Source organism: Gopherus evgoodei, chromosome 1, assembly GCF_007399415.2.
Source record: "Gopherus evgoodei ecotype Sinaloan lineage chromosome 1, rGopEvg1_v1.p, whole genome shotgun sequence".
Taxonomy (NCBI): Eukaryota; Metazoa; Chordata; order Testudines; family Testudinidae; genus Gopherus; species Gopherus evgoodei.
The window spans coordinates 45,340,681-45,365,245 of record NC_044322.1 but is presented as its reverse complement, the minus strand read 5'-3'; the positions used below and the strand labels follow the sequence as shown (position 1 = coordinate 45,365,245).

The 24,565-nt window shown below is 49.3% G+C and overlaps 1 protein-coding gene across 4 annotated transcripts in view; it reads right to left on the bottom strand.

Annotated features, from left to right (window-relative positions):
* The window catches only part of PDS5B (PDS5 cohesin associated factor B), a 261,481-nt gene that overhangs the window by 2,619 nt on the left and 234,297 nt on the right, over positions 1-24,565 (bottom strand). For all 4 annotated transcript variants that reach the window (XM_030563149.1, XM_030563141.1, XM_030563158.1 and 1 more), the window contains 3 exons: positions 11,241-11,689; positions 11,025-11,126; positions 7,286-7,427 (listed from right to left, as the gene is read on the bottom strand). In XM_030563149.1, the coding sequence (XP_030419009.1) occupies positions 7,286-7,427; positions 11,025-11,126; positions 11,241-11,689 (693 nt within the window). The remainder of the gene's footprint in view (positions 1-7,285; positions 7,428-11,024; positions 11,127-11,240; positions 11,690-24,565) is intronic.

Genomic DNA, 24,565 nt, shown 5'->3' with positions numbered 1-24,565 from the left:
GCCCTCTCAGTTCCTTCTTGCCAACAACTCCAACAGAGAGGGACTGGAGGGCGGGTAATGGAATGGACATGAGCAGCACCTCTCGAAGAACAACAGTTACGAAAAGGTGGGTAATCGTTTTGTCTTCTTTGAGTGCTTGCTCATGCCGATTCCACTGTAGGTGACTCACAAGCAGAATCTTTGGAGTGGGCTCAGAGTTCACAGCTTCACAGATTGTAGCACACCTCTGCTAAAGCCAGTGTCGTCACAAGCTTGCTGGGTCAGTGCATAATGCGACACGAACATGTGGACGGAAGACCAGGTCGCGGCCTGACAGATTTCTTGCACCAGCACCTGTACAGGGAATGCTGCCCATGATGTCTCTGACCTAGACAAGTGAGCCATTACAATTACCAGCGAGGGTATTTTAGCCAGCTCATAGCAGTAATGGATTCAGGCCGTGATCCAGGACGAGATCCTCTGGGCAGACACAGGGTGACCTTTCATCCTATCCACCACCGTGACAAACAGCTGCACTGACTTAAGGAATAGTTTTGTTCTATGTAGAAAGCTAGTGCCCATCTGATGTTCAGGGTGTGAAGCCTTCATTCCTCATCTGATGCATGGGGCTTCGGGCAGAGGACGGGTGAAAATATATCCTGGCCAATATGAAACTGGGACACAACCTTGGGCAGGAATGCCGGGTGAGGATGCAGATTCACCTTGTTCTTGGAAAAAAAAACAAACAAACCCCAACACCACACGTACAGGGCGGTTCCAAAGTGAGCACCCTGATCTCTGACACCCTATGGGCTGATGTTATAGAGACCAAAAAGCAGACCTTCCAGGACAGGAGGAGGAGAGATCAGGAAGCCAAGGGTTTGAAGGGAGGACCTATGGGTCTGGAAAGCACAAGGTTCAGGTCCCTGGGGGGAAACCAGCTAATGGACATGCGGGTAGAGGCACTCCAGCCCTTTCAAGAAATGCACCGTCATAGGACGGGCGAAGAGGGACCCGCCCTGGACCAGGGGATGCAGTGCTGAGATGGCCGCCAGGTGGACCTTGACGGAGGAAAAGGACAACCCTTGAAGTTTCAAATGCAACAGGTAATCCAGGCTTGCAAGGCTTGCTCAGCCCAGACACGCCTCTCCGAGGCCCACCATGCAAACCTTTTCCACTTCGCCAGGTAGGTTGCCCTGATCGAGGGTGTTCTGCAGCCGAGCAACACCTGCTGAACGCGGGCCGAACAAGCTCTTTCCTCCACATTCAGCCACCCAGTCAGGTGCAGCGCCACCAGGTTCGGATGCAGTAGGTTGCCGCGGTTCTGCGATGGCAGATCTGGTTGAAAGGGCAGCAGGAGGAAGGCTACTGTCGATGGGTACAACAGCATGCCAAACCAGTGCTGACGGGGCCACAAGGATGACTCTTGCTCTCTCCTGTTTGATCTTCACCAGGACTCTATGGATCAATATCACTGGCGGAAAAGTATACATGAGCACCCCCCATCCACGGAATGAGGAAGTCCAAGAGGGAGCCCTTCTCCAGATCTTGGAAGGAGGGGAACTGGCGGCATTTCCTGTTCATCCTGGACATGAACAAATCCACCTGGGGGTTCTCCACTGTTGGAAAAATCAACCTGACCATCTCCGGATGGAGGGACCACTCGTGGTGAGACGAGAATGTCATACTGAGATGATCTGGAAGGATGTTGATGTGGCTTGGTACTGTGACCACTCTGTCCAGGGAGTGTTTGCTGGGGATACAGACCAAGGCCAGCCACACCTGCAGCAGACGCAGATGAAGTCGAGCATTGTTGACCACGTACGTGCTTGCAGCCATGTGCCCCACCAGATGCAGACAGGTGCTGAGAGACATGTTGAGCAAGCACAGGTCCAGAATGGGTCTGAGGCCCCCTTTCGCTTCTGGGATTATGAAGTACCGGGAGTAGAATCCCTTTCCTTTCTTTTCCCGAGGAACTGCCTCCACACAGTCCTCAGACACAGGAGGTTCTCGACCTCCTGAACAAGGAGTTGATCATGAGAAAGGTCCCTGAAGAGGGACGGGGAAGTGGTGGGGGTGAGACGGAGGGTTGGCCAAAAATTGCAGGGTATAGCCCCGCGATATTATGTCCAGGACCCAGAGGTTTGATGTAACCCACAACCAGGCCAAGTGGTAGGGGAACAGGTGGTTGAGGAAGCAGCGGACCCAGGGAATTGGCTGGGGCATGGCTCTCAATCGTGCCATCAAAACAAGTGTTTCAGCCCTGCAGAACACTTGGTCTGGCCAGCTTGCACAGGCAAGCAGGAAGTAGAAAGGTGGCAATGACTAAAAGCAGTGCCCTGTCCCTCCTAATTGCAGGTCTGGGGCAAGACCGCCAGGACCTTGACGGCAGGGGCGGCCGGAATGGCTTATGTGCCAACTGAAGTGTGTGGATATCAATGAACGGAGGGTGGCCTTGGTGTCCTGCACCCTGTGCAGCCTCACATCAGTCTGCTTGGAAAACAGACCGTTCCCTTCAAAGTGACCTGAAACCAGGAGCTGTGCTTCATAACTGGCATGGATGCCACCACCCCAGCTGCTGAGTCTGCTGCAACCCATGCCATCTGAAGAGCAGAGCGGGCCGCCAAGGTGCCCTCCTGCACCAGAGTAACAAACTCTTGGGCTCAGTCCTGTGGGAGGGAGTCCTTGAGTTTATGGAGAGAGTCCCATAAACTGAAGATATAGCGGTGCAGGAGGGCCTGGTGATTCACCACCTGAAATTGTAGACTTGCAGTGGAATAAATTTTTCTTCCGGACAAGTCAAATCTTTTTACCTCCTTATTTCATGGGGTGGAGTTGGTGTTCCCCTGCTTCTCTTTTTCATTGGCCGTAGAGACCACCAGCGAGTGGGGCTATATAGTTATTCAAAGCTTTTGGCCAGCACAAAGTACTTTTTCTCAGTCTGCTTTGAGGTGGGAGGTGTATATACAGCACCTCCCCCTTGTACAGTGTGTCACTATGTACAGTATTTATAGAGTGTCTGCCAGATGCCTTTGGCAATTTTTAAGACCCCGTCATGCACGGATAGTGTAATACAGATGTGGTAAAGGCTGACAGCACGCTAAAAAGTGTCCTCTTCCTCAGCCATCTCCTCCACTTGCAGGCCCAGGTCGTCAGCCAGCTGCCAGAGCAAGGCATGGTGGTTCTTGAAGTCATCAGGAGGGCTGGCACTGGAGGGCCCAGCGACTGCTTCCTCAGGGGATGACTAGGAGTACTGAACCCATGGATGGGGGGCTTGTTCCTCCCTCTCCGCTGGGGAGGATGAGTTAGGTGTAGGTGCAGCCTTCTGAACCTCGGATACCAGGTGCGTTTTCGGCCCGGGCCTGGTGCCGATGATCACTGCTACACAGCTTTGACTGACAAGTAAGCCGAGGGGGACAACACCATGATTGGACCCCCCCCACGTATTCCAACATGGCCACTGAGCAGGCCACCGTCCTATTATCACTGTCCTGATGCTGCCACTGGCTCGGATGCCCAGTCTCGCCACTGAGGTTGGGGCGACGGGCTGAAACGCCCCTCAGTTCTGGAGGAACCATCCTCTGGAGACCACAGAAGGCTGTCCAGGCCCAAGTTTGCCTTAAGACCACCGACACTGGAGACCCGTGTCCTGGGGATCGGTACCAACAGCATGGTGAGCGGGTGCAGTGCCAGGGAAATTGGAAGTGGGAGAGAGATTATTCCCATTGCGGTGGTGACCGGGAACAGTGTCAGGATGAGGACCTCTGGGACTGTAGCCGACTTCGATAATAGGGGTACTGGTGGCTTTCCCTTGGTGAATCACATCGCAACAGCGGCGACCACGATGCTGGAGACCGAAGAGAAGTTTGTGATGATCTAGATGATGGTATTGGTGTCCATCGGTGTGGAAGTGGACAGCACGCCGTTGTCTCAAGGAATCGGCAGTGCTTCACCGCTCCTTGGGGAACCTTATCGACTGGCTTGAGGAGCTTTAGTCGAGGCTGGCAGCACTGGTTATGCTGTCAGCATGGGCAGAGGTTTGAGCTCCTTCAGAACCTGAGTTTGTGACGGTGTCGGTGCCGGGAGGAAAGTCGGCCTTGTACCACTCGCTGAAGTCAGAGGAGGACGTTTCCCCAGGCTAACAGCCTCAGCAGGAGATGGCTGACTATGGGGCTCCAGTGTGGATGGGCAACTTGAGGCAGACTCTTTGCTCACTGCCACTTCTTCGTTGGTGAGCTGTGTTTTTTAGCCATCTTCTTAGGGACCAGCAATGAAGAATGGTGCCAGGTGGGCAATGGCACCGGTGGTGCACTTTGCGCTGATGTTGAGGTGCTGGTCAACTTATGCTGGGCGGATTCCATAAGGAGAGCCCTGAGCCTGATATCCCTCTCCTTCTGGGTGCAAGGCCAAAAAGTTCTTACAAATCTTGCATCTCTCTTTAATGTGTGCTTTCCCCAGGCACTTGAGGCAGCTGCCACCGGGGTTGCTAATAGGCATAGGTGCGTTACAGCAATTGTAGGGCTTAAAGCCAGGGCTCTGTGGGGGCTGGGTGGTGGTGGGGACAATTTGCCCCAGGCCCTGCTGGGGCCCCGTGAGCCCTGGCCCGACAACGGTCCGGGTCTTCGGCGACATTTTGGTGGCAGGGGGCCCTTCAGTGCTGCCGAAGACGCAGACTCCCACCAGGTAAGTACAAGCGCTGCAGCTCCCCTGCTTTGCCCCTGGCCCCCTGCATCCTCTGGGTGGCCTTGCTTAAAGCCCGACTGGGACATGCCCCACTGGGAGCGAAGTCCCCACTAGGATCCAACTCTAACTACAACACTTAACAGGTACAATGGTATGATGTACAAGCCTAAAGGCACAAAGTCCAAGATAAGGAAAACCGCAAGTCCTTGATGAGCAAGGAAAGGCACTCCAACTGACCACCACAGGCAGTAAGAAATAACAGAGTGCCTAGGGCCGACAGCGCTTGATATACCAGTGCATGAATACTACACTCAAGGGGGTGACAGCCGGCTCCACAGATACCGCTAAGGTAAAAATCTCCGATGACTGCGCATGTGGGCGTGTGCACACCTACAATGAAATCAACATGAGCAAGCACTCGAAGAAGAACTTTTGTTCAATTTACTGAGCTCCTTAAAGTAGCTATATGATTTATACCATATAAATATAGCTATATTTTACCTACAAAGAACTTTACAATGGCTGGGCAGTTGACGTGCTGAGACCACTGCCTATCATGTTGACCCGTAGCATCTTTGTTTCCTTATGCTCCTGCTGTCTGTACCCACCTTATTCCTCCTGTCCCACACTTAGTTTGAAGGTCTTTGGGGCAGGGAGAATCTTTTTGTTATGACTTTTTACGGTGCCTAGCACAATGGGGGCATGACCCATAACTGGGGCTTCTATATGCTACCGCCGTACAGATACTAAATTATACTTTGAGTTCAACAGGCTAAGTAGACCCCAGAAACCAAATCTCTGAAGACCCAATAAACTCTTCAGGATCCAAGGGTTGCTGGCTGCATCTCTCTTTCAATCACTTCTTCCGACCTATGAGGTTCCCAATTCTGGAGATGAATGCAGTCAACCACGTACTCAAGGACATTGAGTAGCTCCCCAATACCCTGGAATTTAGGGTCATTCTGGGACTTCACTGAGCTTCTTAATATTTTCTTCTTCTACAAGCAAACTTCATTCTTACTGAGGTGGTTAAGTACTACAGCATTTTTTGCTTAAAAGCTTTAGCATTTAAAATGGTAAGTACATAAAACTAAGCCATAAGTGTTAAATTATCTTCGTTTAAAGTCTGTTTGCTTGGCACGTCATAGTAGACGACAATTTCCTAACTATGCAGACTTCCTCACAGGACAAGGAAAATGAAAGTTTTTCAGATGTAGTGGGGAAAGAACTGCCAAATTCCTTTAAAGTTTAAAAGGCAACATAGAATGTAGATGAAGGAATGGGGCTTAAAAAAATAAAAGGAAATACACTGAGCCAGGGAGTGCCTCCTATCTCAATTTTTATTCTGGCCACTCATTGTCCACCTTCCATAATAAATTATACAGTCCTGAAAGACCTTTATTTCAGCTCAAAAATTACTAACTCCTCTCTTTCTAGAAGTCCGGGATTTAACTTGAAAAACCTCTCCATCTCCCACAGAATTTAGGAGCCGGGCACCACACAAAACTTGATGTCCCCAGTATACCTAATCTTAACTATTAAGGCTCATTTTTTTCCTGGCAAAAAACTAGCAAATACGATTTAAAAATTGTTAACTTAGAGATAAGGTTGCCTAAATAATACAATCCTTATGCAAATATACATGCTTTAGTGTTATCATTAAAAAATACGAAGTTAAAATGTTTATAGCTAAATTACACAAATATTCTATTACTTTTATATTTCAGACATTCAGCTAGTGACCTTGATCATGAAAAGACCACCTTAAAACATCCTTTTACACATAAGGCAAACAAGCACACCCACTTAAAAATATACATCACCAATATAGGTACATATTTGAATATTTATGAGGCAGAGGCTTATATTGAAGGATATTATTGAAAAACAAGATTTCCATTGTATGGGAAATTCTGAATTTCAACATTTGTCTTCATCCCAAATCTGGATGTAAAGTCAAAATGTTGAAATTTATAGTAGAACAAAAAACATTCTGAAAATGTTTATTCAGAAATGTCAAAATGTTTCATTTCAGGGCATTAATCTGCATATGTCCGAGCCACTGCAATACTTCATGGGAGTTATTGGTCAGATCATGTCCCCAGTTTTCCCAGGGGCTAGGTTCCCCAACTGAACCACATCCCCATAATCACAGGACTCCCAGGATGTCTGACAATCTCTCCTCCCCTCTGGCCCAAGTGCATCATAGGAATTCCATGACTGCGAGGTATCACGAGAGATGCAGTTTGGCTGGGGTGTCCTGCCCATGTTGAAGAATGGAAGTAAGAAGCACATGAATTGCAACCCCCATGAGTCATCACAGCAGCTCAGGAAAATGCTGAGAGAAGTACGGTCTTGAAACAAATTTTTTGGAAATTTACGGAAAACTGAAAGTGTCTTGACAAAAATAGACAATTTTCCCATACAAAAATTTCAATTTTGCAGAATTCCTATTTTTCACCAAAAAACACTCATGGAAAATTATCACCAGCTCTCCTTATAAATATATCTTTAGAGCCAAAATATACACTATCAAAATCTGAAAAGTGAGTTTTTGCTTATCAACATTAGGAATAGAGGTACCACATAGATCAACAGAATACATTTCAAACATGTATCTTACACTGAGCGTCGAAACTTCCTCTTCCTCCATTACTTCTTCTTGGGGAATGTCATCGCTGATAGGAGAACTACCCTGAAATATATCCATCTCTTCACTAGATTCATTTTCTTTACTTGCTGTTTGTTTGGTGCGCCCAGCACGACTAAAATTAAAAATCGTAATAAATTAATTTTACAGCACATAGTCTTTAAGCACACAAACTCTGCAATGGAAAAAAACTTCCAGCTAGCCTTTTAAACAGTTGTTCTTAATTTGCTTCCTGTAAAACTTATACTATAAGTGCCCACCTACTTTTATCTGTAACCAGAGGGTAGAGATTCTATTAGGCTGAGTGATTTTGCAACCAAAATTACTCCAGGATAATATATCAGGAGTTCAAGGTATTTATGAGGACAGACCGTTAATATGTTTAGGACTATTTATGTCGAGCTTAAATTGAATATATGTTTCTTCCCAACACCTTAAGTCAAATTGCAGGCCAAGGGGTGTTTGTTTTTTTTCATATCAATAACCCTTAAGAAATGATAGCTGTAGCTCAGTTATATTGTTGGGTTTCATGGTTCTCAGGTACAACACTGGTTTTGTGGTAAAATGAAAGACAAAAGCACCATCTCTCTCATGGGAGAACACTTTTCACAAAGCAGTCACTCCATATCTGATCTTTCAATACCTGTCCTCAAGGGAAACCTGCACAACACCTTCAAAAGGTATGCTTAGGAACTTTGCTAGACACCAAAAAACATGGAATTAATCACTGGTTTTGTGGCTTATTATAACACTTTGTAATATACACCTCTACCCCGATATAACACAATCCGATATAACATGAATTTGGATGTAACACGGTAAAGCAGCGCATGCACGTGTGTACACATACGCGCTCCAGCGGATCAAAGCAAGTTCGATATAACATGGTTTCACCTATAATGTGGTAAGATTTTTTGGTTTCTGAGGACAGCATTATATCGGGGTAGAGGTGTACTACATGGCCTGCTTACCCTTAATTGTCCACTTCAAACCCTTTATGCATAACACTAACCCCCAATTGCCCACATTTTGAGTGGCCACATCCAAAATGCATGAACTCTTCTGCTTAGCAATCTGATTTTTTCGTTCCTAAGTGAAGTACTTTGCACTTCTCTGTATTGAATTTCATATGAATTTTCCAATTTGTCCAAGTCCCTTTGAATGCTAATCCTGTCCTCCAAAGTGCTTGCCATCCATCCCAGTTTGGGGTCATCCACACATGCATGCTCTCCACTCCATTATCCAAGACATTTTTGAAAATACTGAATAGTATCAGACCTAGAACTCACCCCTGCAGGTCCTCACTAGATACATCCTCCCAGTTTGACAGTGAACCATAACTACTCTTTGAGTATGGTCATTCAACCAGTTGCTCACCCACCTTTAGTAATTTCATTTCCTTACATTTACAACATTTCCCTAGTTTGCTTATGAGGGACTGTGTCAAAAGCCTTACTAAAAATCAAGATATACCATGTTTACTGTTTCTCTCCTATCCAACAGGCCAGTAAGCCTGTCAAAAAAGATTAGCTTGGCATAATTTGTTCCTGACAAATCCATACTGGCTATTCCTCATAACACTATTATTCTCTACGTGATTATAAACGGATTGTTTAATTATTTATTCCAGTATCTTCCCAGGTATCGAAGTCAGGCTCACTGGTCTATAATTTCATGTATGCTTTCATCCCCTTTTTAAAGACAGGTATTATGTTCGCTGCCTGCTAAACCCAGGATTGTGAGTTCAATCCTTCAGGGGGCCATTTAGGGATTTGAGGAAAACCAAACACAAAAAAAACCTGTCAGGGACAGTACTTGGTCCTGCTAGTGAAGGCAGGGGACTGGACCCGATGACCTTTCAAGGTCCCTTCCAGTTCTATATCTCCATATATTTATTTATTTATATATTAACCTTTTTAGTGAAGACTGGAGCAAAACAACCATTCTTGATGTCAGCCTTCTTGATGTCATCAGTTATTAGCTCTCCTCCCCTGGCGAGTAGAGGACTTACACTTTCCTTAGTCTCATTTGCTTCCAATGTATTTAAAGAACTCGTTCTTACTTCCTTTTATGTCTCATGCTCAAGCCTCTCTCATTTTGTCCCTACAATCCTGTGCTATTCTTTTGTACTCCTCTTTGGCAATTCATCTGTTTCCACTTTTTGTAGGATTCTTTTCCGATTTTCAGGTAATTATAGAGCTATTTATGTAGAAATATTGGCCTCTTACTATTCTTCCTTCACACTGGGATAGTTTGCAGTTATGCCTTTAACACTTTAACTTTAACCTGAGGAACTGCGGAGTCTCATGAACTCCTTCATCCCTTAGATTTTCTTCCTATGGGACCTTACATTCCAGTTTGCGCCCCTCCTGCCCCCTCTCCCTTTTTTTTTTTTTTTAAAAAGGCCATTGTTTTTATTCTGCAGTTCTTCCTTCTTTCTTTCCTTAGACTCACGAAATCTATCATTTCACGATCACTTTCACCCAAATTGCCTTCCTTCTTCAAATTCGTTACCAATCCCTCCTTGTTAGTCAGATTCAAGTCTAAAATGGCTGCCCTCCTGGTTATTTCCTCCATTTTCTGGAACAAAAAGTTGCTCTCAATACATGCCAAGAACTTACTAGAAATTTTGCATTTTGCCATACAACTTTTCCAACCAATGTCTATGTAGTTAAAGACCCGCATTATGTTTTGGCTATTTCTGTTTGTTCTAGAAATGCCTTATCAACCCCTCTTTGTACTGATTTGGTGGTCGACAGTAGATGTCACACCCATCTTTGATCCCTTTTAATTTTATCAATCTCACCTTCTTCTGGATCTGAGACAAGTGTATACATTCTTGTTATATGATGCAACGCGCCATCCCTGTCCTTTCTGAACAAACTATATCCCTCTATACTAGGGGATAGCCATACTTGCTGAATGTCTGAGCCACATATGATAATTTTCAGAACTTCAAGAGCTGGGCACACCTGCCAGTGCTCAGGACTGTTAGCTGAGGCTTGAGCTGAGGCTACCCCGCAGGGCTGAAGTCCCAAGCCCCACCACCTTGCTGCATGGCAGAAGCCCTGCCAGTCTAGGAGGTAAAGAATGGTGTGTGTGTGTGGGGGGGGGGGCATGGCGGGCTCTGCGTGCCTCACTTTAACTGTTAAAGAGGCACATGTGGATCATGAGCCAGGGTTTGGCCATCCCTGCTCTATACCAATATACCAGTCATTAAACTTATCCCACCTAGTCTTCGTGATGCCAATTAAACAACAATTTAGCTTATGTACTAATATTTCCAGTTCTTCCTCTTTATTCACCATACTCCTGTCATATATATTGACTCATAGACTCATAGGTCAGAAGGGACCAATCTGATCATCTAGTCTGACCTCCTGCACAAGGCAGGCTACAGAACCCCACCCATCCAATTTTATAACACCCCCTATCCCAGGATCGAGTTATTGAAATCTTCAAAATTGGTTTGAAGACCTCAAGCTGCAGAGAAACCACCAGCTGAGCTTCAGATATCTACAGTTCTACAGGTAACTACGGAGAAGTGAGGCAAACCATGTGCCTAAGACCTTCAAGAATAGTAACTCTCTGTAGACTGTAGCACATCTTGTATAAAAAATATTAACCACTGAGATGGTCTCCAAGTAGATAAAGCCTGACCTTTCAATAGGAAGGCTAGATGAAAATTCTGAAGGTTACATTCAGAACTTACCCTTTTTTTTGCTGTGATGGTGGTGTTTTTGGTGGCCTTCCTCGTCTTTTCTGTGGTGTAGACTGTGTTGATTCAACTGCACTAGTTTCAGACGGTTCTACTCTGTTTTGAGGGAGACCCAAATTGCAAAATATCAAATTATAGTTAATATCTAAGGTGTGTGTTTTTTTGTTTTGTTTGTTTTTTAAGAATGCACTTTTAAGAAAAGAGACACACCTTTGTTGCGCTCTTCTTGGTGTCCTGTATTGCCTGCCTTTTGGCTTCTGTTCCACGTTTTCACTTTGCCCTTCCTCCTCCTCCTCTTCTTCTTCCTCCACTACTGATGCTACAGGCACTGCTTTTTTTCTGCCCCTTTTAGATGTCTTTGCTGCTGGTTCTTCCTTTGGTGTACCCCCACTAGCTGCTTTAGGAGGTCGTCCTCTTCTTCCCTTCTTTGGTGGACTGTTTTGTTCATCCTCACTTTCTAATACATCTTCCTTTAGCCTCTTCTCCTCTGGCCACTGTGGTTCATCAGATTCTGAAACAACTGCAGCTCTCTTCCTCCCCCGCTGACTCCCTCTAAGTTTCTGTTCTTGCCCCAATTTATTCAGGTCATCTATGCCCAACTTCTCTTCTGAGTCTGTGATGGTTGCTTTCTTTCTGCCCCTGGGCTTCTCCATCTCTGACTGAAAAGACAGATTAGGTTACCTTTTTTAATGAAACATTTTAATGATCTTATTTGACTAAAGTGATTTTCAATCCATAAAGGAGAGTAATTTATGGAAATTTTTCATCCTCAACAAATAAAGCCTTAAAGTTAAGGTATTAGAGTAAGATCTTGCACCACACTTCAAATACCTTTGCAAGGGTACAAACATATACATATATACATAAATGTTGACAAGATGACAGAAAATATTCTAAAGAAGCTGGTTATTAAGGCTTACTAACATGTGGGGCCTTGCTCACTTGGATTCTCATTTGTGAAAATATGCAAGTAACTGGATAACTATGACATTGCAAAAATACCCATAATCCTATTCTTTAATGGTGGTAAAGGACCAAGATATAGTATCTTGTCTGGTTTTGTATAGGAGGAGTTTGCAGAAAATAGGTTACTTAAAATAATATGTAAATTATGTTCTCTAAATACAGTATTCCCAGTTTGATACTTTTGGTGTTGGGCTCAGTATAGCTGAAAAATTATAACACTTGATCTCCCTACCAATACACAAGACTATATTATATTTAGACCCCCTACACACAAAAGGGAGAGCAGTCCAAAAGGAAAATTTACATCATTTTACACCAATAATACATTTAGTAAAGCATCATCAATATATTGCAATCCGAATATAATGCTTAAATGCATACTGACATCTGCTCTGTCCCTATTTGGTTGAAAGCAGACATGTTCACCAGTATGCCATTCAAATACAGATTGGACATTTCTCCTTTCAAACTACCCAGTGAAGACTTAAATTAGTAATCAGAGAGTTTAAGAAGAGAAGTCTCTGCTCCGGTACCCAATCTTTGCTCAAGAAAAAGCTGGAAAGCCCAGTCAGTGAGAAGGAGTTGTGAGAAAGAACAGGGAAGCCTACAGGACGAGATATTAACTAGAAGACAATGACTTGGTTACTGTTTATTTATTTATTTATTTTAAGTTACTAGCCTTTCCATAACTATTGTTCTTTGAGATGTATTTTACGTGTTCATCCTATTGTAGCTCTATGTGCGCACCAGTGCACAGTTCGAGTTTTTCCCTTTGCAGTATCATTTGGGGCAACATGAGCACCCCCCAGTGCCTCACACACAGTGCACATGCATAAAAGGCAGAGCTGCCCTGACACCTCTCACTACCAGATAGATTCTGATAGAGAGGGTAAGAAGGGAGGGTCATAGAAGGGATATGTGCAACAGCAGCTAGAGAAAGCTTACTAACCATTTTTTACAGTGACCAGATCACGTTTTCTCAGCTTAGCCATGTATATCTAGTTGTGGTTCAAGTTACCAGTCCAAATTCCAAAACAGAGGTGGAGTCTATTTGAACAGGGATTGGAGGACTACTTGTCCAACTCTGACATTGTCTCTAGACTGGTGAGAGATTGCGTAATTAGAGGTAAATTTATGACACAAAGACCAGGTTGCTGCTTTGCAAATGTTTAATATGGGAATGTGAGCCAGAAAGGCGGCAGAAGCTGCTTGGGACCTAGTTGAATGACCTAATGTTCTAGCTGGAGGCATCACATCAGCATAAGTGAATACAACTGGAAATCCAAGGTGAGAGCCTTTGAGTGGATAGTGGGCAGCCTTCTATTCCATCTGCAAACACAACGAATAATTATGTCAGAGACCTAAAAAGGCTTGGTCCAGTCCAGATAAAAAGATAAAGCTCTTCTAACATCTAGATTATGAAGCCTCTCCTCACCTTATGGCCATGAAGCTTTGAGAAAAAGGTCAGCAAGAAGATTGCTTCATTAAATGGAAACTGGAAACCACCTTAGCAAGAAACCTTGGGTGAGGATGAAGATGCTCTGTGAAGAAAACTGTATCTGATACTAAATGTCCTCAGTTCCCCCACTCTGGTGGCTTTCGTAATAGCCTGAAATGCAATCTTTATAGAAAGGTTCAAAAGACAGCAGGTCACTACAGGTGCAAAAGGAGGACCCACTGGCTTTACTAAGGTTAGATTAAAGCTACATGGGGGAACAGGATCCTGCATCTGTGGAAAAAATCTGTCCAAGCCTTTCAGAAATTTAATGGACTTCAGATCTGAAAAAGAGTGATTATCAATAGGCCGGAGGAAGGCTGAGACAACTGTGAGGTGCACTTGCTAATTGTTGATGCTTTAGGGACAGAAGATAGTCCAAAACATGCTGAATAAAAGCAAGGCCTGGGAAAACTGTTTTCACTCTGAACCAGCTGGAGAACCTCTTTCATTTAGCTAAGTAAATACTACTATTTAGAAGCACTTCCAGGACCACTCTGCAGATGTTAGCCATGAAGCCTCCAGAATGTCAGATGAAGGGTCTGTAGACTGGATTGAAGGAGGCGGTTGTGATTAGGCAAAATCAACAATTCGCGTAGCAGGAGTGACAATAGGGGGGGTCAATTGACAAGGTTAACAACTACAAGAACCAGTACTGATGGGGGCATACTGTGGCGATCAGGGCCGGTGCTTCCATTAGGCAACCCTAGGGAATTGCCTAGGGCTCCAGGATTCGGGGGTCGGCATTTTGAGCGCTCCCCACGGGGCGCACAGGAGCTATTGGTTCCACTCCAGTCGCGCTGCCAAAGAAGGATCTTCTGCTGACATGCCGTGGAAAACAGTGGCAGGCAACTGAGCAGCTCAATGACTGCCGCTGTCGCTTTCGGCATTTCGGCAGAGAGTCCTTCAGAGGCGCGATGGGAGCGGAACTGGAAGCTCCCGCACGCCCCATGGGGAGCGCACAAAATGCCCCCCCCCCCAATTCTGCCTATGGCGCCAGAAGCTCTGGCGCTGATAAGTAAAAGATTAGCCCTGCCCTACTTGATTTTGCACAGAACTCTAGGGATGCAAGGGATCGGAGGAAAAGGTTACATAAGACTATCTAACCACATCAGTAGAAAAGTCTGTGTTAGTAAACCAGGGCTAGGGCCCACTTGAGAGCAAAACAGTGGCACTTACAGTTGTTTTATTGCAAATAGATCCACTTGAGGAGTTCCCCAGAACTAGAAAACAGAGATGCTATATCCAGACAAAGGGACCACTCATGGTGATTGAAACAATTTGCTTAGGTCAAGGGTCCCCAATGCGGTGCTTGCAGGTGCATCTAAATGTGCCTGCGTCCTGGCCAGCGGTCAAGCATCCGCCGAAATGCCGCTGAAATTCAGCGGCATTTTGGTGGTGACGCCTCTCGGTGATGAAAAGGTTGGGGATCACTGGCTTAGGTGGTCTGCGAGGGTTTTCTGGATCCCTGGAAGGAGAGCTGCTTTCAGAAGTATAGAGTAAGCAATGCAGAAGTCCCAAAGTAGAATCGCTTCCTGACAGCAGTGAAAATTTGGCTTTTCCTTGTTTACATAAAACACAGCCCTTATATTGTCAGTCAGAACCAACAAGCCCCTTCCCCTTGATGTGTGGAAGAAATGCCATGAAAGCTAACTGGGTAGCTCTCAATTCCCTGACATTTATATGTATCCTTAGATCTTGGGAGACCAGAGACCTTGTTGCTGTATGAGACCCAAGTGAGCCCCCCAATCTAAGTCTGAGGCCCCCATAACTAAAGTAAGAGATTGTTGAGGCAGGGAAAAGGGAACTCCCTTACAAAACTTTGGCAGGATCTGTCCACCAATCTAGGGAGGATAAGATTTGATTCAGAATCCAAACTGTCAGGGCCATATGGTGCTTCCTTGGTGAATACACCTCAGCAGCCCTCTCACTCTCTGAAATGTAGATACTGAACTAAGTAAGTGCACACTGCCATGTTCCCTAGCAACCTCAAACAGCTTCTTATTGTGATGAGGGAATAGGTCTAAATCTAAAACAATGCCTTGCCATCATGTGAAATCTTGCCAGTGGAAGGAAGACCTTGGCCCTCATGGACTCCAGGACTGCTCCAACAAATTCTATTTTCTGTACTGGAGACAGGACAGACATCTGTGTTTATCAGCAAGCCCAACGCATTAAATGTAGACTGGATAACTTCTATGCTGGACAACAACTGCAACCTAGAACAGCCTCTTATTGGCCAGTCATCCAGATAAGGGAAGACATGGACTTCTGATCTCCACAGTTATGCTGCTACCACTGTCATGCACTGTGAATACTGGAGCAACAGCTTGCCAACGAAAAAAGGGCAGGACTGTGAAGCTTAGAAACTTTCTGTGCCTCTGATAAATTGCCACAGGGAAATAAGTGTCCTTTATATCAAGGACAGCATTCCAATCCTCAGTTCCAAAAAAGGACTAATGGAAGTAAGAGTGACCATCCGTAATTTTCATTGCATTAGGAACTTATTTAATGCTCTCAGATCTAAAATAGGCCTGACATACCCCCTTTGCTTTCAGGATCCTGAAGTATCATGAATAAAACCACTTTACCCTGAGCAATGGAGAGACCACTTCTATAGCTCCTACAAGAAGTAGTAACTGAATGTCTCACAACAACACGGCTTCATGGGAGAAGGTCCCAGAGGAGGTATGGGATAGACAAATTGAAGGGTGTATCCCACTTCCACTGTGCTTAGAACCCACTGATCCTTGGTGATGTGAGCCCAAGCATGTAGGAAGTAGGACAGGTGGTTTGCAAAAAGCAGGGAAGGGAAAAGACGGTTACTCACCTTTGTAACTGTTGTTCTTCGAGATGTGTTGCTCATATCCATTCCAGTTAGGTGTACGCGCCGCGCGTGCACATTCGTCGGAAAACTTTTACCCTAGCAACTCAGTGGGCCGGCAGGTCGCCCCCTAGAGTGGCGCCACCATGGCGCTCCATATATACTCCTGCCGGCCCACCCGCTCCTCAGTTCCTTCTTGCCGGCTACTCCGACAGTGGGGAAGGAGGGCGGGTGCGGAATGGATATGAGCAACACATCTCGAAGAACAACAGTTACAAAGGTGAGTAACCGTCTTTTCTTCTTCGAGTGATTGCTCATATCCATTCCAGTTAGGTGAATCCCAAGCCTTACAAAGGCGGTGGGGTCGGAGTGAAATATGGCAGAATAAAACTGCCGAGCCAGAGGCTACAGCCTCCCTTGACTGCTGAACCAGGGCATACTGCGAAGCAAAGGTAAGGACCGAGGACCAATGGAGCTTCGCGACAGGTCTCGTGGGTAGAAACACGAGCCAGCAAGGCGGCAGATGAAGCCTGAGCCCTGGTAGAATGCACGGTGATGTGGCTTGGTGAAATATGAGCCAAATCAGAACAAGTGGGGATGTCCGCCATCACCCAAGATGAGATCCTCTGAGAGGAAAACAAGCAAGCCCTCCCTTTGGCCCGCTACCGGGGCAGAGCTGGGGCACCTTAGGAAATGATTCTGTCAGCACAAGATAATGCGAGCACTCCACAGATGTCCAAGGAGTGCAAAGGTTATGCCCATTGCGTTGAGCTGTGGGTAACATGAAAGGCCAAAACACCTTAGGGAGGAAAGCCGGGTGCGGTCACAACTGCACCTTGTCTTTGTGGAACCTTCGTAAGAGCTCTGATCTCAGAGACCCGTCTGGCCAAGACTAGGTTGAGGCCCCAGGGCGGGGCTGGGCGGCGCACCCGAGGGTGCAAGCGCTCCAAGCCCTTGAGGGACCTCGAACCCATAGAGCGTGGGACACTGAACGTCCATCTTAGCCTGCTGGAAGGTAGGGACGGCTGCTGAGCGTATCCTCAGCGATGATACCGCCAGATCCTGCCGCTGAAGGCCAGAGGCAGGCCAGATAGAGGGGATCGAGACCTCAGCAGGAGCAAGATCGAGCGTACTGCAGCTGTAAAGGAAACGCTTCCACCTGGCTCGGTACGTTGACCAGGTGGAAGGCTGCCTGTCACCCCAACTCAGGTACGCAGGAGCCACCGTGAGGCGAAGAGGCTGCAGGTCCGAGTGACGAAGCCTGTCATTGCCCTGAGTGATGAGGTCTGGGCTGACAGGCCGAGCAACGTGGTATGTCAGTGCTGCCTGGACCACTCTGGAGTGATCATGATGACGCACGCTCCGCCCCTGCGGAATTTGAGCAGGATGTAACGAACCAGTGGGAACAGCGGGAAGGCATAATGCAGTTGGCCGTTCCACGGTATCAGGAATGCGTCCAAGATCGATTCCGAGGAGAGACCTTGGAAGGAGCAGGACACCTGGCATTTCCTGCACTCGCGGTGAGCGAACAGGTCTGTGTGAGGAACCATTTCCACTTCCGGAAAGCGGGACGCCTCACATGGGGCAGAGTGATGACTCGTAAGACAGGAAAGACCTGCTGAGTCAAAGAGATAAGACGTTCCGAACGCCTGGGAGAAAGGACGTCGCCAGCTCCATCGAGCGGGCCATGCAAAAGACCCGGAAATGGATGGCCTCCTGACAAAAAAGGGGGGAGGACTATGTCCCCCCTGAATGCTTATGAAGCACCTGGCCATTGTGTTGGCTGTAAACACCGAGATACAACGGCCTCGCAGCTGCCGCTGGAACCCCTGGCACGCCAGGCGGACTACTCTGATTTTTTGGGGCATTAATGAGGAATGCCAGCTCTCTAGAAGACCGAAGGCCTTAAGCTCGGAGGTGACCATGAGCACTCGAGCAGAGAGATGATGCGTCCGCCGTCAGGGGCAGTGAGGGCTGGGGCGGATGAAACCGCATCCTGTCCACACCAAGGAGGGGGTTAGCCACCACTCTAGGGAGCCTAAGGCGTTCGAGGGAACGGTGACTACCATGACCATTGGCTCCCTGTCCAAGCGGTACGCCGAGGTGGGCCAGACTTGGAGAGGACGGAGGCGGAGCTTGGCGTGTTTGGTTACAAACTTGCGGGCAACCATGGACCCAGGAGACTGAGACAAGAACGAGCTGAGGTCGTTGGGAAAGCCTTCAGACCTCAGATGATTGATGCCATCGCCTAAAACCGCAGTTGCGATAAGCAGGCTCCGGCTAGGTAGGAGACCAAGATAGCCCCTAGGAAGCCCAACCTCTGCGTGGGAACCAGAGTGGATTGCTCTATAGTAATCATCAGGCCTTGATCTGTGAATAAGACCGTGACGATGCCCACGGCTGAGTGGGTTGTGTGTCAGAGTCTCCTCGGATAAGCGAATCGTCCCAATACGGAAAAACGCATATCCGACATAGCTACGGTAGGCGGCGACTATGGCCGTAAACCGGGAGTATTCACCGCTGGCTATAAAGCGGAGGCATCTCCCATGCGGAGGGAAGATGGCATTGCAAAAGTACGCGTCCTTCCTATCCAGGGCGGCATAGTAGCCCCCCGGAGGCAAGGATGGAATAATGGTTCCCAGGGATACCATGCAGAACTTCAACCTTATCCCAAACCGGTTGAGTCCATGCAGGACCAGGAAGGTCTGACCTGTGGTCGAGTGGGGGACTAGGGCATAACGGGAGTAAAACCGCTAGCCCCTTTTGTCCGCTGAAGGGGGACAGGGCTGGAGCAATTTTAAGGTGGTACCTATGCTCCATCGTGCGCAGGACCCAGCGACCTAAAAGTAACTGGGGCCATGCCAGGAGAAAGCGGGATCAGGATCCCGTCCTGCGACTGGTACACCGCCCTCCGGTGAACCTTGGAAGGTCCGTCTTTGGTCCCAGTGGTAATTGCGAGGGACCTCGACTTTGGCTTTTTAGGGGGCCTGACGTTTGTCTGCGACCACCTTGGCCTTGCCGTTTTCCAGAGTTCTGCCTCTGGCTAGGCACAGAGTATGGCGGCTGGGGCCATAAAGGCCTGCGTTTGGTCGCAGGCGTATACATGCTGAGACGCATTAGGACCCTATTGTCCAGCAGGCTTCGCAGTCTGGGGCTGTCTCTGCCGCGAAGATGCCTTTACCAACAAAGGGTAAATCCTTTCCCCCGTCCTCCAAGACGGCAGCGAACTCTAGGTGGGAGGTTCGAGGGAGAAACTCCTCCACCCAGGTGCTATAAGTATCGCAGCTAAGCAAGGCTTGTTGCTTCGCACCCCAGAGGTGCAGGGCCCCTGCAGAGTACACCTTGCATTCGCCAAGGCTCTTTCCGCTTCGGGGCTGGCGCCCGCTGGCCATGATATCAGGATCGTGGTCCTGAGCATAAAATCCGCGCATATGGGGTGACACGGATGCGTGTCCGGACGGCCATGGAGGTACTAAAGAGGGCACGGGCCGAGTCCCTGACTCACTCGGACCTTGCCCAACTCGGCACCGGGGACCGGCATCGGGAGGCGTATCGGTACCTGGAACGAGATCCAGACCCGCAACCAGAACGGTGTCGGGAGGTCGACCGAGATCTCGAGGCTCGGAGAAGAGCTACAGGAGTCAAGGTACCTGCCCCGGTGCCAGATGTCGGAACGGTGCCGATAGCGGGTCGGCGAACGGGATACCGACCGGTGCAGTGAGTGTGACCCGTACCGAGGAAAACAGTACCGGGACTGCCAGTGGTGTCCGGTGTGCCGACAGGACTTGGCGCGTCTGCGGGACCGTGATCATAGACGGTGCCGCTCTGCTGTACTGACAGGGGACAGTCCCTTGAAGAGACTGTATTACCCGTACCGGCGGTGCCCGGGTCAGGCAGCACTGACTCCGTCATGGCACTGAGAGCCCTCGCCGTTGGTAACATCTCCGGCGCGCAGGGAACAGCAGGCTCAACCACAGTGCGTACTGGGGAGCTGTCAGGCACCGGATTCGACGGCCCTCGTGGGGCCGGGATCCATGGTACCGAGGTCATCAGAGCTTCGGTAGGTGCCGGTGCCGGGAGAACCGAGTTAGATAAGCCGTCTGGCTGGGGTGCCGTCAGCACTGAAGCAGCGGGAGTAATACGCTCAACCACGGCGCGTGCCGGGGAGCCGTCGGACACCGGATTCTACGGCCCTTGCGGGACCGGGATCGACGGTGCCGAAGCAGGTGTCGGTGCCGGGCGATCCGACTTAGACTAGCCCTCTGGCCGCGGTGCCGTGGGCACGGAAGCAGCCGGAGAAGTAGCTCGACCACGGCGCGCGCCGGGGAGCTGTCAGGCACCGGATACTATGGCCCTTGCGGGACCGGGATCGACGGTGCCGACGTCATCGGTGCCGCAGCAGGTGTCGGTGCCGGGCGATCCGACGTAGACGAGCTCTGGCTGCGGTGCCGTTGGCACGGAAGCAGCCGGAGCAATACGCTCAACCACGGCGCGTGCCGGGGAGCCGTCAGGCACCGGATACTATGGCCCTTGCGGGACCGGGATCGACGGTGCCGACGTCATCGGTGCCGCAGCAGGTGTCGGTGCCGGGCGATCCGACGTAGACGAGCTCTGGCTGCGGTGCCGTTGGCACGGAAGCAGCCGGAGCAATACGCTCAACCACGGCGCGTGCCGGGGAGCCGTCAGGCACCGGATTCTACGGCCCGTGTGGGACCGGGATCGACGGTGCCGACGCCATCGGTGCCGCAGCAGGTGTCGGTGCCGGGCGATCCGACGTAGACGAGCCCTCAGGCTGCGGTGCCGTTGGCACGGAAGCAGCCGGAGCAAACGCTCAACCACGGCGCATGCCGGGGAGCCGTCAGGCACCGGATTCCACGGCCCTTGTGGGACCGGGATCGACGGTGACGACGTCATCGGTGCCGTAGCAGGCGTCGGCGCCGGGCGATCCGACTAGACGAGCTCTCTGGCTGCGGTGCCGCTGGCACGGAAGCAGCAGGAGCAATACGCTCAACCACGGCGCGTGCCGGGGAGCCGTCAGGCACCGGATTCTACGGCCCTTATGGGACCGGGATCGACGGTGACGACGTCATCGGTGCCGTAGTAGGTGTCAGCGCATGGCGATCCGACTAGACGAGCTCTCTGGCTGCGGTGCCGCTGGCACGGAAGCAGCAGGAGCAATACGCTCAACCACGGCGCGTGCCGGGGAGCCGTCAGGCACCGGATTCTACGGCCCTCGTGGGACCGGGATCGACGGTGCCGACGTCGTCGGCGCCGGGCGAGCCATCTTAGACGAGCTGTCTAGCTGTGGTGCAGCTGACACAGAAGCAGCAGGAGCAGTAAGCTCTACCACGGCGCGAGCCGGGGAGCTGCCAGGCACCGGATTCCCTGGTCCTGGGGGACTGGAATCGACGGAGCCGAAGTCATCGGTGCCTCTGCAGGCCGGATAACGCAACTGAGGCGAGCTCTCTGGCTGCGATGCAGGTGGCACGGAAGTAGCGGGAGCAGGGGGCTCAACCACGGCGCGTGCCGGGGAGCCGCCAGGCACCAGCAGGAATCGTAGACTCTCTCGACCTCGGAAGAAGGGAACGGTGCCGAGTCGACATCGGTTGCCGGCGACGGTCGGTGCCGGAAGGCCTTGGTGGTACCGGCGGGGTCCGGTGCCGAGGAGGCGCTTCTGCCCGCCGCTTGAACATCGCTCCGCGCCCAAGGTGGAGGGGCAAGTGAAAGTCCCGCACCTTTTTGTTCTCGGCTTAAAAGCCTTGCAAATGGGGCACTTATCTGTCAAGTGTGATTCTTCAAACAGGAGTCATGTAGATCTCTCTTCGGCCGCGGCTTCTGGTAAGCCGGGCCCCTTTTGAAAATCTGGTGAGCCATGCATGGCTCCGGCACTGGGCTCATGGAAGGGCTACTTCCTGAACCCCGCTAACTAAACTAACCATGTTAGCAAAGGAAAAACGTATAACCATACAAATATATATATATAAAAGTGTTATAACTGCATATTATATACGAGAAAACGAGTAGCTAGGGAAGTGGAGGTCAGCTAAGCCGCGCTCCACTGTTCCAACGACCGACACGGGCGGTAAGAAGGAACTGAGGAGCGGGTGGGCCGGCAGGAGTATATATGGAGCGCCATGGTGGCGCCACTCTAGGGGGCGACCTGCCGGCCCACTGAGTTGCTAGGGTAAAAGTTTTCCGACGAATGTGCACGCGCGGCGCGTACACCTAACTGGAATGGATATGAGCAATCACTCGAAGAAGAAAAATGGCATTCTTGGATATGGTACTCTGCCCTCGACCAGTCTGTTAAAACGTGCTGTTGGAGGGTGCAGCCTGCCTTGATGAACTGGCAGCTGCAGAAGCAAAGGATAGTGGTGGATGTCTTTTGTAACCTCTACTCCTCCTTGGTAGGTCCTGGGCTTAAGAAACAAACCCTGGAAATCACTGGGTCTGATCTGGATGGAAGGACTTTCTCTTTTCCACCAGTGTATAAATCCCTAGAAACTTCAGAATCACTCTTGAGTTCTGAAGACTATTCAGGGTCTCACCAGTCTTTCCCAAGAAGAGTGATGGCCCATCAAAGGGAAGGTCTTGGATTGCTGGCCGTACCTCTGAGAGGCCTTGTGCAGGAGGTCAGACTAGATGATCAATTGGTCCCTTCTGACCTATGAGTCTATGAGAAGACCACAAGACTGCAACTATGAAGACTGTCACATAGTAATGGCAGAGGCCATGCAGCAACTGCAGAGTCAGATGCATCCAGACTAGCTTGCAAAGCTGTTATAGAAACCAACCTGTTCACCACCACCACCTGAAATTCCTGTCATCTGGGAGCTTGTCCTTTGTCATAAACAGATAGCTAAGGGTTAATGTCTCTTTCACCTGGAAAGGAGTAACCTGAAACACCTGACCCAGAGGACCAATCAGGAAACAAGACTTTTTCAAATCTGGGTGGAGGGAAGTTTGTGTCTGAGTTCTTTGTCCTGTGTCTGTCCCTCTGGGCTATGGGAAGGATTTTTCTATCTCCTGCTTTCTAATCTTCTGTTTCAAAGTTGTAAGTCATCTGGGAGCTTGTCCTTAAACTCTGAAAGTATATTTCATAAGGTAAATCTGTAGCATCCCCAACAGAGCTCGCTGGTTTGCAGTACAAAGCTATAACACTCCTATGGAAAAAATCTTCTTTCCAAACAAGTCTAATTTCTTAGCTTCCTTGTTCTTCAGTGTTGATGCCTGGTAACGATGCCTCTCTCTTTCGTTAGCTGCAGATATTACTAAGGAGCTCAGTGATGCATTATTGTAAAAGCGTTTGAACCCGAGGGGGGAACATAGTACCTCCTATCCATGTTTCCTCTAATATTTCCCACCAATGTGCGGAATGAATTTTGTTATGTGCACCAACATGGCGGTGATGTCAGACATCACCTCCATGTTGGTGCACATAACAAAATTTATGTGGTGCGGGTAGGGCTGAAGGGTTTGGTGTGTGGGAGAGGGCTCAATGCTGGGGAAGAGGTTTGGGATGCAGGGTGTGAGGGCTCCAGCTACTGGGGTGAGGCCAGGGATGAGGGATTTGGGGTGCAGGATCCAGGGCTATGACCAGGAGAGAGGACTCTCCCCAGCTCTCTCCCCCCACAGCAGCACCTGGGCTGGGCGAGAGGCACCTCTCCCCTCCATGGCAGCTCTGGGGCTGTGGACACAGAATAGGTGCTCCTCCCAGGGCAGGTCCGGACTAGAGCTGGGTTTGGGCCATGTGTGCGCCCCAGCCAAGTCTGGGCTGGGATGCCCCGGCTTTGACGAGGCGCCCCTACCCTGGCCCTAACAGAGTTGGGGCTGGGGGAGTGGCGGGTTCCCTGATCGCCTGCGCAGTGTTAAGAAGGCTGCTGTGCGCCTTACAGGGAACTTGGCCTCCTTTCCACCCTTTTTGCAGCAGGTGGTAGAGGGAGTCTCAGATTCTGGAGAAGGGGGTACACTGGCAAGATCATCTGCAGCTTTCCCCTAGATGATACTGTTTTGAATTGGTACACTAATTCCAGAATCCGACAATCCCACACAGTGTGGAGGCGAAGCAATGAGAATCAGTATCTTTAGTGCTAATGCTAGGTGAGACTCGTGAATTGCCAGGGGTGGTACCAAGGAATTCAACAACGCTCTCAGAGCTTTAAACATTTTAGGAGTAGACAGTACTAGGAAAGTGTTCCCATCTTGCAACACTGGAACCTGAGGTGACAGCAATAAAGTTTGCCCTTCGGA